This window comes from Pristiophorus japonicus, chromosome 2 (assembly GCF_044704955.1).
Source record: "Pristiophorus japonicus isolate sPriJap1 chromosome 2, sPriJap1.hap1, whole genome shotgun sequence".
In the NCBI taxonomy this organism is placed as follows: domain Eukaryota; kingdom Metazoa; phylum Chordata; class Chondrichthyes; family Pristiophoridae; genus Pristiophorus; species Pristiophorus japonicus.
Genome location: NC_091978.1, coordinates 371453303 through 371467370, shown reverse-complemented (window position 1 = coordinate 371467370; position 14068 = coordinate 371453303). Strand labels below are relative to the sequence as shown.

Genomic DNA, 14068 nt, shown 5'->3' with positions numbered 1-14068 from the left:
CGCGTGCGATCGGCAGATCACAAAGCCGGTTTTTGGCGCGTGTACATCGCTCACCAAGATCAGGCATTTGCGAGGCCTCTTCGGGCACGCACACATCGTACCCACCAATTTTCGGCCCATTGTGTTTGAAAGCACTGAATGTGGAAGATAACACATGAATGCTGCATTTATCAGCTCGTTTATGGGGAGCGATTAAATCTTGTAACTTGGCCCGGACTTTGGAGCGGAATATTACTTAAAGCAGCCCAGCAACACCACCTGCCCACCTGCTAATCCCTGGTAGTTGTCGCTGCAGGTTGCAAGGGATTTGGGTGCTATATCAGCAGCAGCATCTTCTTGGGCAGTCCCCCAAAATCAAGGATGACTTGCTTCCACACTAAAATGAGTTCTCAGGTGACTGATGAGCCCAATGTGGGACCTGTCTCTGTCACGGGTGGGGCAGACGGTGGTTGGAGGGACGGGGTGGGTGGGGGGCTTGGGTTGTCGTGTGTTCCTTCCGCTGTTTACGCTTGGCTTCCATGTGCTCCCGGAGAAGAGACTCGAGATGTTCGGCGCCTTCCCGGATGCTGCTTCTGCACTTCAAGCGTCTCTTTCTGCAAAAATAAACAAAGAACATAAGAATTAGGAGCAGGAGCAGGCCATTTGGCCCCTCGAGCCTTAATAAGATCATGGCTGATCTGACTTGTATTTCTATCGTGTCTTTCATAACCTCAGGATGTCGCAAAGCACTTCACAGCCAATGAAGTAGTTATTTTTTTAAAGTATCGGAATCTGGGGCCCAGGGGAGGCGAGGGCCCAGGGGCAGCACGGGCCCAGCCCACACTGCAATATGTGAGCACACTGGGTCCGTGCAGCAGAGCTGGTCTCCAGTCGTCCTGGTTAACCTTTGCCACTGGACCAAGACCTCACTCTGTCAAGCCCGTGTGGTGGCTGGTATGCAACGGTCACCCCACGTTAAAAAAAATCCACCCACAGGCATCTTCCACCCTTCAGGATGTCGTTCGGGATCTGGAATATCAGGTCCTTCATTGAAACATCTGTGAACTTTTTGATGTGGAAGCAAGTCATCCTCGATGCCTATGAAAAAGTAGGTAACGGTCAGCCAATTTTGTGCTCAGCAAGCTCCCACAAACAGCAATGTGATAATGACCGGATCATCTGTTTTTAGTGATGTTGATTGAGGGATGAATATTGGCCCCAGGACACCGGGGAGAACTCCGCTGCTCTTCTTCGAAATAGTGGCCATTGGATCTTTTACATCCACCTGAGAGAGCAGATGGGGCCTCGGTTTAAAGTCTCATCCGAAAGACCACTCCCTCAGCACTGCACTGGGGTGTCGGCCTCAAATCTAAAAGGACATAAAAAATAGGAGCAGGAGTCAGCCATTCGGCCCCTCGAGCCTGCTCCGTCATTCAGTAAGATCATGGCTGATCTTCGACCTCAACTCCACTTTCCTGCACTGTCCCCATATGCTTTGATTCCCTTAATATCCAAAAATCTATCGATCTCAGCCTTAAATATATTCAAAGACTGAGCCGCCACAGCCCTCTGGGGCAGAGAATTCCAAAGATTCACCGCCCTCTGAGTGAAGAAATTCCTCCTCCTCTCAGTCCTAAATGGCCGACCCCTTATCCTGAGACTGTGACCTTATTAGTCAGGAAATTGTGTTAAGGAAATTGATGGGATTGAAGGCTGATAAATCCCTAGGGCCTGATGGGCTGCATCCCAGAGTACTTAAGGAAGAGTACATGGATAGAAATAGTGGATGCATTGGTCATCATTTTCCAACATTCTATTGACCCTGGTTCAGTTCCTATGAACTGGAGGGTAGCTAATGTAACACCACTTTAAAAAAAAAAGGAGGGAGAGAAAAAACAGGGAATTATTGACTGGTTAGCCTGACATCGGTGGTGGGGAAAATGTTGGAATCAATTATTAAAGATGAAATAGCAGCGCATTTGGAAAGCAGTGACAGTATCGATCCAAGTCAGCATGGATTTATGAAAGGGAAATCATGCTTGACAAATCTTCTGGAATTTTTTGAGGATGTAACTAGTCGAGTGGACAAGGGAGAACCAGTGGATGTGGTGTATTTGGACTTTCAAAAGGCTTTTGACAAGGTCCCGCACAAGAGATTGGTGTGCAAAATTAAAGCACATGGTATTGGGGGTAATGTACTGACGTGGATAGAAAACTGGTTGGCAGACAGGAAGCAGAGAGTCGGAATAAACGGGTCCTTTTCAGAATGGCAGACAGTGACTGGTGGAGTGCCGCAGGGCTCAGTGCTGGGACCCCAGCTCTGTACAATGTACATCAATGATTTAGATGAAGAAATTTAATGTAATATCTCCAAGTTTGCAGATGACACTAAACTGGGTGGCGGTGTGAGCTGTGAGGGGGACGCTAAGAGGCTGCAGGGTGACTTGGACAGGTTAGGTGAGTGGGCAAATGCATGGCAGATGCAGTATCATGTGGATAAATGTGAGGTTATCCACTTTGGTGGCAAAAATAGGAAGACATAATATTATCTGAATGGTGACATATTATGAAAAGGGGAGGTGCAACGAGACCTGGGTGTCATGGTACATCAGTCATTGAAAGTTGGCATGCAGGTACAACAGGCAGTGAAGAAGACAAATGGCATGTTGGCCTTCATAGCTCGGGGATTTGAGTACAGGAGCAGGGAGGTCTTACTGCAGTTGTACAGGGCCTTGGTGAGGCCTCACCTGGAATATTGTGTTCAGTTTTGGTCTCCTAATCTGAGGATGGACGTTCTGGCTATTGAGGGAGTGCAGCGAAGGTTCCCGGGATGGCAGGACTGACATATGAGGAGAGACTGGATCAACTGGGCTTGTATCCACTGGAGTTTAGAAGAATGAGAGGAGATCTCATAGAAACATATAAAATTCTGATGGGATTGGACAGGTTAGAGGCAGGAAGAATGTTTCCGTTGCTGGGGAGTTCCAGAACCAGGGGTCACAGTCTAAGAATAAGGGATAAGCCATTTAGGACCGAGATGAGGAGAAACTTCTTCACTCAGAGAGTTGTTAACCTGTGGAATTCTCTACCGCAGAGAGTTGTTGATGCCAGTTCATTGGATATATTCAAGAGGGAGTTAGATATGGCCCTTACGGTTAAAGGGATCTCGAGGTATGGAGAGAAAGCAGGAAAGGGCTACTGAGGTTGAATGATCAGCCATGGTCTTATTGAATGGTGATGCAGGCTCGAAGGGCCGAATGGCCCGCTCCTGCACCTAATTTCTATGTTTCTATGACCCCTGATTCGAGACTCCCCAGCCCGGGGGAAACATCCTCCCTGCATCTACCCTGTCAATCTCTTAAGAATTTTAGCTGGTTCACAGGAAGCGATGCTGTTGCTGTGCAGGCTGTTGTGGGTATGAATGGCTGGTAGATGCGTGACTCGTGCTTTCTCTCCTTCACTGTCTCCGCACTGGCCACTGTCTCATTTTCCAACGTCTGTGCATCAAACGGCTGACACGTGGATAAATTTGATGTTGCCAAAATCCCAGAAGTTTCCACAAGTACAAACAAGACCGTGCGCATTCTGTCCCCGATGGACCTCGTCTCTGTTGATCCGTGCGGATTTGTTTAGAGACTGGATCACTGTGCAATTCTACGGCATAAATCAACCATTAAACTCGTTGTGACTCAACAAGGCCATTCCTGACTGAGCAGAATTGATGTTCAAAAAACAACTTGTTCAGATTCGTTGCCAGGAATTTTGGGCGAATTGTTCTGGATCGTGTTCCAACTTCCCATTATTTATAGAAAGAAAGACTTGTATTTATATAGTGCCTTTCACCATCCCTGGCTGTCTAAAAGCACTTTACAGCCAATTAAGTACTTTTTTGAAGTCTGGTCACTGTTGTAATGTGGGAAACACGGCAGTCAATTTGCGCAGCAATGTGATAATGACCAGATCATCTGTTCTATTATGTTGATTGTGGACTAAATTTTGGCCAGGACACCGGGAATAACTCCCCTGCTGGTGCCATGGGATCTTTTACGTCTCCATGAGAGAGAGCAGGTGGAGCCTCGGTTTAACGTCTCATCTGATAGATGGCACCTCTGACAGTGCAGCACTGCACTGGGAGTGTCAGCCTAGATTTATGTGTTCAAGTCCCCGGAGTGGGACTTGAACCCATAACCTTCTGACTTGGAGGCGAAAGTGATGCCCACTGAGCCACGGCTGACATTACGTGTTACTATTTAATAAAAAAAATCAAAAATGAAGTTCGGGAAACTGGAATCCTATCTTTCCTCCTGATTCCCCGAGCCCCTGAATCCGCGTGGCTCTCTCGAGCACCCTTTTAAATGTAGCAATCCCCTTTGCACCGAATTTTGTCACCAATGTTCAGAAAGTCCTCTCGAGAAGGCCATGCAGTGATGCTGCATCGTTGCATTGAGGCAAGCCATCGTCCTGTGACCACAGTTACTCCACCAGCGGCCTGTGAATCACATCCGTTAACCAGAATCAATCGCGATGGACTTGTAAATATAGTCGAGGATAAATTTGGGTTTTAACTTCTAATCCGGTGGTCCTCCATAGCTGCTGCCTGTCCAGATTGACTTGGTTCTGTGTGGTTCTGTTAAGTATGCTGGATATTGGCCCTGAAAATCCGGGCTTCTTTCGGGCGAATTCCTCCGACCGGAGAATTTCTACTGATTTACCCGGAGGTCCCGGAGGAGGGTGGGATTCCAGTGGGGAGGCCTTCTCTTCCCGCACTGTGGAGTGTGCTCCCGTGTACAGGTTCCCACGGACACGTGTGACTGCTTAACCAATCGGGTTCAGTATTCTCCATTAATAGCAACGGGAACCCTGTATCTGAGTCCCCATTGCTATTAATTGAGGATAAAAAAAAACCCAAACACTAACCAAATAAAAAAAATATAAAAAGCACACCTCACATCATTAAAATTAATTGAAATGAAAGTTGATAAATATCTTGGAGAAAATGTTTTTTTCGAGTTTTTAAAAAGTTTTTTTAATTATGGTTTAAAATAAATGTAACGTAGTGGGCAGGGTTTTAAAAAAATAAAATGTGTGTTTTAGTTTTATTTTTTATGTTTTAAGTGTGTTTTAAAACTCTTACACCTGTAACAGTAGGCTATGGACCTGCTTTTATCAGGCGCAAGAGTTTTGAGGACATTTGCTGGGCAAGATATGGGTAAACCCCGCAATCGTGCCCGTGCTAATGTCCTGGCTCCCGAGAGACACAGGATCTGTCGAGCTCCAGCTTGACGGATCGGAAAAGCCGGTTTTCAGCGCATGCGCATTGTGCGCTGAAAACCGGCTTTTGCGATGCCTTCCAGGGTCTGTACGCAGCCCCCCCCCCCCCCCCCCCCCCCCCAATGCATACGTGGCTAAACCCACCCCCCCCTCCGTACGTACATATGCGCCCCCCCCCCCCCCCCATACACCCCCATACTGACCTGGAAGGCTGGGATTTCTGGGCCAATAACTTTGAGCAGCTCAAATTCCACTCTGTCATCTTCAATGGTGAAGCTTAATTAAACAGCAACTTGCATTTATATAGCGCCTTTAATATAGTAAACCGTCCCAAGGTGCTTAACAGGAGCGATTATTCAAACAAAATCTGTCACCGTGACACATGGAGATATTAGGACAGGCGACCAAATGCTTGGTCAGTGATGTCGGTTTTAAGGAGCGTCTTAAAAGGAAGTGAGGGGCGGAGAGTTTGGGTCTCCTTACCTAAGGAAGGATATACTTACCATAGAGGGAGTGCAACGAAGGTTCACCAGACTGATTCCTGGGATGGGGGGATTGTCCTATGAGGAGAGATTGAGTAGACTGGGCCGATATTCTCTAGAGTTTAGAAGAATGAGAGGTGATCGCATTGAAACATACAAAATTCTTACAGGGCTTGACAGGGTAGATGCAGGGAGGATGTTTCCCCCGGGCTGGGGAGTCTAGAACCAGGGGTGTCAGCCTCAGGATAAGGGGTCGGCCATTTAGGACTGAGATGAGGAGGAATTTCTTCACTCAGAGGGTGGTGAATCTTTGGAATTCTCTGCCCCAGAGGGCTGTGGAGGCTCAGTCTTTGAGTATATTCAAGGCTGAGATCGATAGATTTTTGGATATTAAGGGAATTGAGGGATATGGGGATCGGGCGGGAAAGTGGAGTTGAGGTCGAAGATCAGCCATGATCTTATTGAATGGCGGAGCAGGCTCGAGGGGCCGAATGGCCAACTCTTGCTCCTATTTCTTACGTTCGTGCAACTGCCCGATCGAATGGAAGGAACTTGTCATTTATCCTTCCTCCTTTTTGCAGCGGAAAGAGCAGTTTTTCCTCAGCTGTCAATTTCAGCTCATCTTTTTGCCTCAGCTTAACCGCTGCTGAAGCCCTCATCCGTACCTTTGTTACCTCTAGACTTGACTATTCCAACACACTCTTAGCCGGTCTCCCACATTCTACCTTGCGTAAACTAGAGGTGGTCCAAAACTCAGCTGCTCCCGTGTCCTAACTCGCACCCAGTCCCGCTCACTCATCACCCCCTGTGCTCACTGCCCCGTGTCCTAACTCGCACCCAGTCCCGCTCACTCATCACCCCCTGTGCTCACTGCCCCGTGTCCTAACTCGCACCCAGTCCCGCTCACCCATCACCCCCTGTGCTCGCTGCCCCGTGTCCTAACTCACACCCAGTCCCACTCACCCATCACTCCCTGTGCTCACTGCCCCGTGTCCTAACTCGCACCGAGTCCCGCTCACCCATCATCCCCTGTGCTCACTGCCCCGTGTCCTAACTCGCACCCAGTCCCGCTCACCCATCACCTACATTGGTTCTCGGTCTGGCAAGATCTCAATTTTAAAATTTTCATTGTTGTGTTCAAATCCCTCCATGGCCCTCGCCCCTCCTGTAATCTCCCCCAGCCCCACATCCCCTGAGATATCTGCGCTCCTCGAATTCTGCATCCTTGATTTTCATCGCTCAACCATCGGTGGCCGTGCCTTCAGCTGCCTGGGCCCCATGCTCTGGAACTCCCTCCCTAAACGCCTGGGTCTCAGCTGGTTTAAACCCCTGCAGTAACTCTCGTTCTGTCAAACTGCTCTGAAACTCCCTTCATTTAGATAAGTGGGGAGATGGGGAGGGGGCACAGACACCACCACTTACTGGTCAAAGTACTGGTGCAACTGCAGAGCAATTCATTGTAGTATGCCAGTTGAATTATATCTTGTCGACCAACATTCAGAGAATAAATCTTTAATTTGAAAGATTACTTATCAATGGTCTGTTTTCTTGCAATGATTGTCCTGCAGGTTTTATGGCCGGACCTCCTCTTATGTCCATGGCGGGTTGGACGGCAGTGGGAAGCCTGCTGAAGCAGTTTATGGCCAAGCTGTGAGTATTTATGATGCATTATGTTGCTTGCAAGCCAATCTTATGATCAAAATATAATTTAATGTTGATGGGAAGGTTGAAGTATTGGGATAGTTTTTCTGTGATTTGTCGGCCTATAAAGCTGGTCCATGCCGGGTACCGCCGCCATCATTGCGATTGTAGTCGTGCACGAGTTGGACTTTGACCATACGTAGCAGCTCTGCCACCCCCTCTTTGGGAGACGTGCCTTCCGAGTCATCAAACGTACAAAGCGGGCACGTTCTTCCCTCTCCTGTGGGGCGTGGAGATCAAGCTGCCTCGGTGGAACTGTGGGATATTTCCACTCGTAGGGCAATCTAAAACTAGGGGACATAGTCTTAAAATAAGGGGGACGCCAATTTAAAACTGAGATGAGGAGGAATTTCTTCTCTAAGGGTTGTAAATCTGTGGAATTCTCTGCCCCAGAGAGCTGTGGAGGCTGGGTCATTGAATAAATTTAAGGCGGAGAGAGACAGATTTTTGAGCGATAAGGGTTATGGGGAGCGGGCGGGGAAGTGGAGCTGAGTCCATGATCAGATCAGCCATGATCGTATTGAATGACGGAGCAGGCTCGAGGGGCCGAATGGCCGACTCCTGCTCCTATTTCTTATGTTAACCCAGCTCATTTACGCAGCACCGCTGCCTTGTGCAGTCTGGGTGCTCCCGGTTCCCCGTGCGTAGGCCGTTGATTCAGAGAGGAGTTCAGCGGGTGGCGAGATTTCTCTCTCGGTCGGTGCCTGTACATTCAATCCCATTTGATTGAAGGCTTGTGGTGAGAAGAAAGTGTATTCACCCACTGCACCAACCAGCTCACCAGTGCATTATTTTTGTCCCTTAATATCCCCATTCATATTCCTGTTCCTCTTTTTAAAAAAAAAATAAATAAAAATGTTGGGATCTGCAGTCGGATTTGTAAAAACTTTCACGAGGATTTTTAATTAAATATATATTTTACTTTTAAGATCCCGGAGTACGTTTATTCTGGAGCAGGGCAACAATCCCATTTCTCGATGCAGGTAGAAATTAGTGCCAATTCTAAATCGTGCTTAAATCTTTTGCAGGAGATCCACAAGAAGGTCATGTCACTCCAGTTCAGCGATTGCCATACAAAGATTCGTCATGTGGATGCACATGCCACGCTGAGTGATGGTGTGGTGGTACAGGTGATGGGCGAGCTGTCGAACAGTGGTCAGCCAATGCGCAAATTCATGCAGACTTTTGTCCTGGCACCAGAGGTAAACTTATAATACAAAGACTTGCATTTATATAGCGCCTTTCACCATCACCGGACGTCTCAAAGCGCTTTACAGCCAATGAAGTACTTTTGGAGTGTAGTCACTGTTGTAATGTGGGAAACCTGGCAGCCAATTTGCGCACAGCAAGCTCCCACAAACAGCAATGTGATAATGACCCAGATAATCTGTTTGTGATGTTGGTTAAGGGATAAATTTTGGCCCCAGGACACCGGGGAGAACTCCCCTGCTCTTTTTCGAAATATTGCCGTGGGATCTCTTACCACCTGAGAGAGCAGGCCTCGGTTTAACATCTCATCCAAAAGACGGCCCCTCCGACAGTGCGCCGCTCCCTCATCACTGCCCCTCCGACAGTGCGCCGCTCCCTCATCACTGCCCCTCCGACAGTGCGCCGCTCCCTCATCACTGCCCCTCCGACAGTGCGGCGCTCCCTCATCACTGCCCCTCCGACAGTGCGGCGCTCCCTCATCACTGCCCCTCCGACAGTGCGGCGCTCCCTCATCACTGCCCCTCCGACAGTGCGGCGCTCCCTCATCACTGCCCCTCCGACAGTGCGGCGCTCCCTCAGTACTGCCCCTCCGACAGTGCGGCACTCCCTCATCGCTGCCCCTCCGACAGTGCACCGTTCCCTCATCGCTGCCCCTCCGACAGTGCGGCGCTCCCTCAGTACTGCCCCTCCGACAGTGCGGCGTTCCCTCAGTACTGCCCCTCCGACAGTGCGGCACTCCCTCAGTACTGCCCCTCCGACTGTGCGGCGCTCCCTCAGTCCTGCCCCTCCGACGGTGCGGCGCTCCCTCAGTCATGCCCCTCCGACAGTGCGGCGCTCCCTCAGTCCTGCCCCTCCGACAGTGCGGCGCTCCCTCAGTCCTGCCCCTCCGACAGTGCGGCGCTCCCTCAGTCCTGCCCCTCCGACAGTGCGGCGCTCCCTCAGTCCTGCCCCTCCGACAGTGCGGCGCTCCCTCAGTCCTGCCCCTCCGACAGTGCGGCGCTCCCTCAGTACTGCCCCTCCGACGGTGCGCCGCTGGAGTGTCAGCCTAGATTTGTGTTATTCAAAAATCATTTGCTTTTAATGTTTTATTTCTGTTGCATTCCAGCGTAGATTGATGCAGCATTCACTGCATTTGAATAGATACCGAGTGCTCAAACTGTTACCTTCAATGAGCGCTGGACTTTTTGTAAACCTGTTCGTGTGTGGGTTGTTGTGCAAAAGAAAGGAGAGAAAGAACTTGAATTTCTGTAGTGCCTCAGGACCTCTCAAAACGCTTTACAGCCATTAGAACTGGTTCTGGGACATTGGAACCGGTTCTGGGGGAGGTGGGACCAGTACAAACCGGATGGTCTGCACCTGGGCAGGACCGGAACCAATGTCCTAGGGGGAGTGTTTGCTAGTGCTGTTGGGGAGGAGTTAAAAGAACATGGCAGGGGGATGGGAACCTATGCAGGGAGACAAAATGGAGTCAGAAGCAAAAGATAGAAAGGAGAATAGTAAAAGTGGAGGGCAGAGAAACCCAAGGCAAAAAACACACAGGGCCACATTACACCAAAATTCTAAAGGGGCAAAGTGTGTTAAAAAGACAAGCCTGAAGGCTTTGTGCCTCAATGCGAGGAGTATTCGGAATAAGGTGGACGAATTAACTGCGCAGATAGCAGTTAACGGGTATGATGTCATTGGCATCACGGAGACATGGCTCCAGGGTGACCAAGGCTGGGAACTCAACATCCAGGGTATTCAACATTTAGGAAGGATAGACAGAAAGGAAAAGGAGGTGGGGTGGCATTGCTGGTTAAAGAGGAAATTAATGCAACAGTAAGGAAGGACATTAGCTTGGATGATGTGGAATCGGTATGGGTAGAACTGCAGAATTCCAAAGGGCAGAAAACGCTAGTGGGAGTTGTGTACAGGCCACCAAACAGTAGTAGTGAGGTTGGGGACAGCATCAAACAAGAAATAAGGGATGTGTGCGATAAAGGTACAGCAGTAATCATGGGCAACTTTAATCTACATATAGATTGGGTTAACCAAACTGGTTGCAATGCGGTGGAGGAGGATTTCCTGGAGTGTATTAGGGATGGTTTTCTAGACCAGTATGTCGAGGAACCAACTAGAGAGTTGGCCATCCTAGACTGGGTGATGTGTAATGAGAAAGGACTAATTAGCAAGCTTGTTGTGCGAAGCCCCTTGGGGAAGAGTGACCATAATATGGTAGAATTCTTTATTAAGATGGAGAGAGACACAGTTAATTCGGAAACTCGGGTCCTGAACTTAAGGAAAGGTAACTTCGACTGTATGAGGCGTGAATTGGCTAGAATAGACTGGCAAAGGATCCTTAAAGGGTTGACGGTGGATAAGCAATGGCAAACATTTAAAGTTCACATGGATGAACTTCAGCAATTGTACATCCCTGTCTGGAGTAAAAATAAAACGGGGAAGGTGGCTCAACCATGGCTAACAAGGGAAATTAAGGATAGTGTTAAAGCCAAGGAAGAGGCATATAATTTGGCTAGAAAAAGCAACAAACCTGAGGACTGGGAGAAATTTAGAATTCAACAGAGGAGGACTAAGGGTTTAATTAGGAGGGGGAAAATAGAGTACGAAAGGAAGCTTGCAGGGAACATAAAAACTGACTGCAAAAGCTTCTATAGATATGTGAAGAGAAAAAGATTAGTGAAGACAAACGTAGGTCCCTTGCAGTCGGATTCAGGTGAATTTATAATGGGGAACAAAGAAATGGTAGACCAATTGAACAAATACTTTGGTCCTGGAAGACACAAATAACCTTCCGAATGTACTAGGGGACAGTAGGTCTCGTGAGAAGGAGGTACTGAAGGATATCCTTATTAGGCAGAAAATTGTGTTGGGGGAATTGATAGGATTGAAGGCCGATAAATCCCCGGGGCCTGATAGTCTGTATCCCAGAGTACTTAAGGAAGTGGCCCTAGAAATAGTGGATGCATTGGTGATAATTTTCCAACAGTCTATCGACTCTGGATCAGTTCCTATGGACTGGAGGGTAGCTAATGTAACACCACTTTTTTAAAAAAGAGGGAAAGAGAAAGCGGGTAATTATAGACCGGTTAGCCTGACATCAGTAGTGGGGAAAATGTTGGCATCAATCATTAAGGATGAAATAGCAGCGCATTTGGTTAGCAGTGACAGGATCGGACAAAGTCAGCATGGATTTATGAAAGGGAAATCATGCTTGACGAATCTTCTGGAATTTTTTGAGGATGTAACTAGCAGAGTGGACAAGGGAGAACCAATAGATGTGATGTATTTGGACTTTCAAAAGGCTTTTGACAAGGTCCCACACGAGAGATTGGTGTGCAAAATCAAAGCGCATGGTATTGGGGGTAATGTACTGACGTGGATAGAGAACTGGTTGGCAGACAGGAAGCAGAGAGTCGGGATAAACGGGTCCTTTTCAGAATGGCAGGCAGTGACTAGTGGGGTGCCGCAGGGCTCAGTGCTGGGACCCCAGCTATTTACAATATACATCAATGATTTGGATGAGGGAATTGAGTGTAATATCTCCAAGTTTGCAGATGACACTAAACTGGGTGGCGGTGTGAGCTGTGAGGAGGATGCTAAAAGGCTGCAGGGTGACTTGGACAGGTTTGGTGAGTGGGCAAATGCATGGCAGATGCAGTATAATGTGGATAAATGTGAGGTTATCCATTTTGGGGGCAAAAACACGAAGGCAGAATATTATCTGGATGGCGGCAGATTAGAAAAAGGGGAGGTGCAACGAGACCTGGGTGTCATGGTTCATCAGTCACAGAAAGTGGGCATGCAGGTACAGCAGGCAGTGAAGAAGGCAAATGGTATGTTGGCCTTCATAGCTAGGGGATTTGAGTATAGGAGCAGGGAGGTCTTTCTGCAGTTGTACAGAGCCTTGGTGAGGCCTCACCTGGAATATTGTGTACAGTTTTGGTCTCCTAATCTGAGGAAGGACGTTCTTGCTATTGAGGGAGTGCAGCGAAGGTTCACCAGACACATTCCAGGGATGGCTGGACTGTTATTTGAGGAGAGACTGGATTAACTGGGCCTTTATTCACTGGAGTTTAGAAGGATGAGATGGGATCTCATAGAAGCGTATAAGATTCTGATGGGACTGGACATGTTAGATGCGGGAAGAATGTTCCCGATGTTGGGGAAGTCCAGAACCAGGGGACACAGTCTTAGGATAAGCGGTAGGCCATTTAGGACTGAGATGAGGAGAAACTTCTTCACTCAGAGTTGTGAACCTGTGGAATTCTCTACCGCAGAGAGTTGTTGAGGCCAGTTCACTGGATATATTCAAGAGGGAGTTAGATATGGCCCTTACGGCTAAGGGGGAATCAAGGGGTATCGAGAGAAAGCAGGAAAGGGGTACTGAGGGAATGATCAGCCATGATATTGAATGGCGGTGCAGGCTCGAAGGACCGAATGGCCTACTCCAGCACCTATTTTCTATGTTTCTATTTAAAAAAAAAAAAATAATTCTTGGGAGAGATGTGGATGTCGCTGGCAAAGCCAGCATTTATTGCATAAGGTGGTGAGTCGTTGGTTTGAACCGCTGCAGTCCGTGTGGTCAAAGTCTCTTTCGCAGCGGTTTGATACAACGGAGTAGTGTGTGAGGCCATTTCAGGGGGCAGTTAAGAGTTAACCAGATTGCTGAGGGTTTTGGAGTCACATACGGGAACGGTAGCATAGTGGTTATGTTACTGGACTAACGATCCAGGGACTCGAGTTCAAATCCCTCCACGGCAGCTGGGGAATTTAAATTCAGTTAATTAAATCGATCTGGAATAAAAAGTCAGTGTCAGTAATGGTGACCATGGAGCTACCGGATTGTGGTTAAAAACCCATCGGGTTCACTGATGTCCCTTTAGGGAAGGGAATCTGCCGTCCTTACCCGGTCTGGCCGATATGTGACTCCAGACCCACAGCAGTGTGGTCGACCATTAACTGCCCCTGGAATGGCCCAGCGAGCCACTCCGTTGTACCAAACCGCTACAACAAAGTCACTGTGGGAGCACCTTCACCACACGGACTGCAGCGGTTCAAGGTGGCGGCTCACCACCACCTTCTCACGGGGCAATTCGGGATGGGCAATAAATGCTGACCTTGCATATAAGAAATAGGAGCAGGAGTCGGCCATTCGGCCCCTCGAGCCTGCTCCACCATTCAGTAAGATCATGGCTGATCTGATCATGGACTCAGCTCCACTTCCCCGCCCGCTCCCTATGATCCTTCACTCCCATCGTTCAAAAATCTGTATTTACATCCTGTAAAATGAATTTAAAAAAAAATATAGGCCAGACCGGGTAAGGACGGCAGATTTCCTTCCCCGTGAACCAGATGGGTTTTTACGACAATCCGATAGTTTCATGGTCGCCATTATTTTTAATTCTAGCTCTTAATTTGAGACTTAT

At 48.4% G+C, this 14068-nt stretch overlaps 1 protein-coding gene across 3 annotated transcripts in view; it reads left to right on the top strand.

Moving 5' to 3' along the window:
- Positions 1-14068, top strand: part of LOC139250766 (ras GTPase-activating protein-binding protein 2-like) — a 47504-nt gene that overhangs the window by 16969 nt on the left and 16467 nt on the right. For all 3 annotated transcript variants that reach the window (XM_070873130.1, XM_070873128.1, XM_070873129.1), the window contains exons 3-4: positions 7301-7382; positions 8462-8635. In XM_070873130.1, the coding sequence (XP_070729231.1) occupies positions 7301-7382; positions 8462-8635 (256 nt within the window). The remainder of the gene's footprint in view (positions 1-7300; positions 7383-8461; positions 8636-14068) is intronic.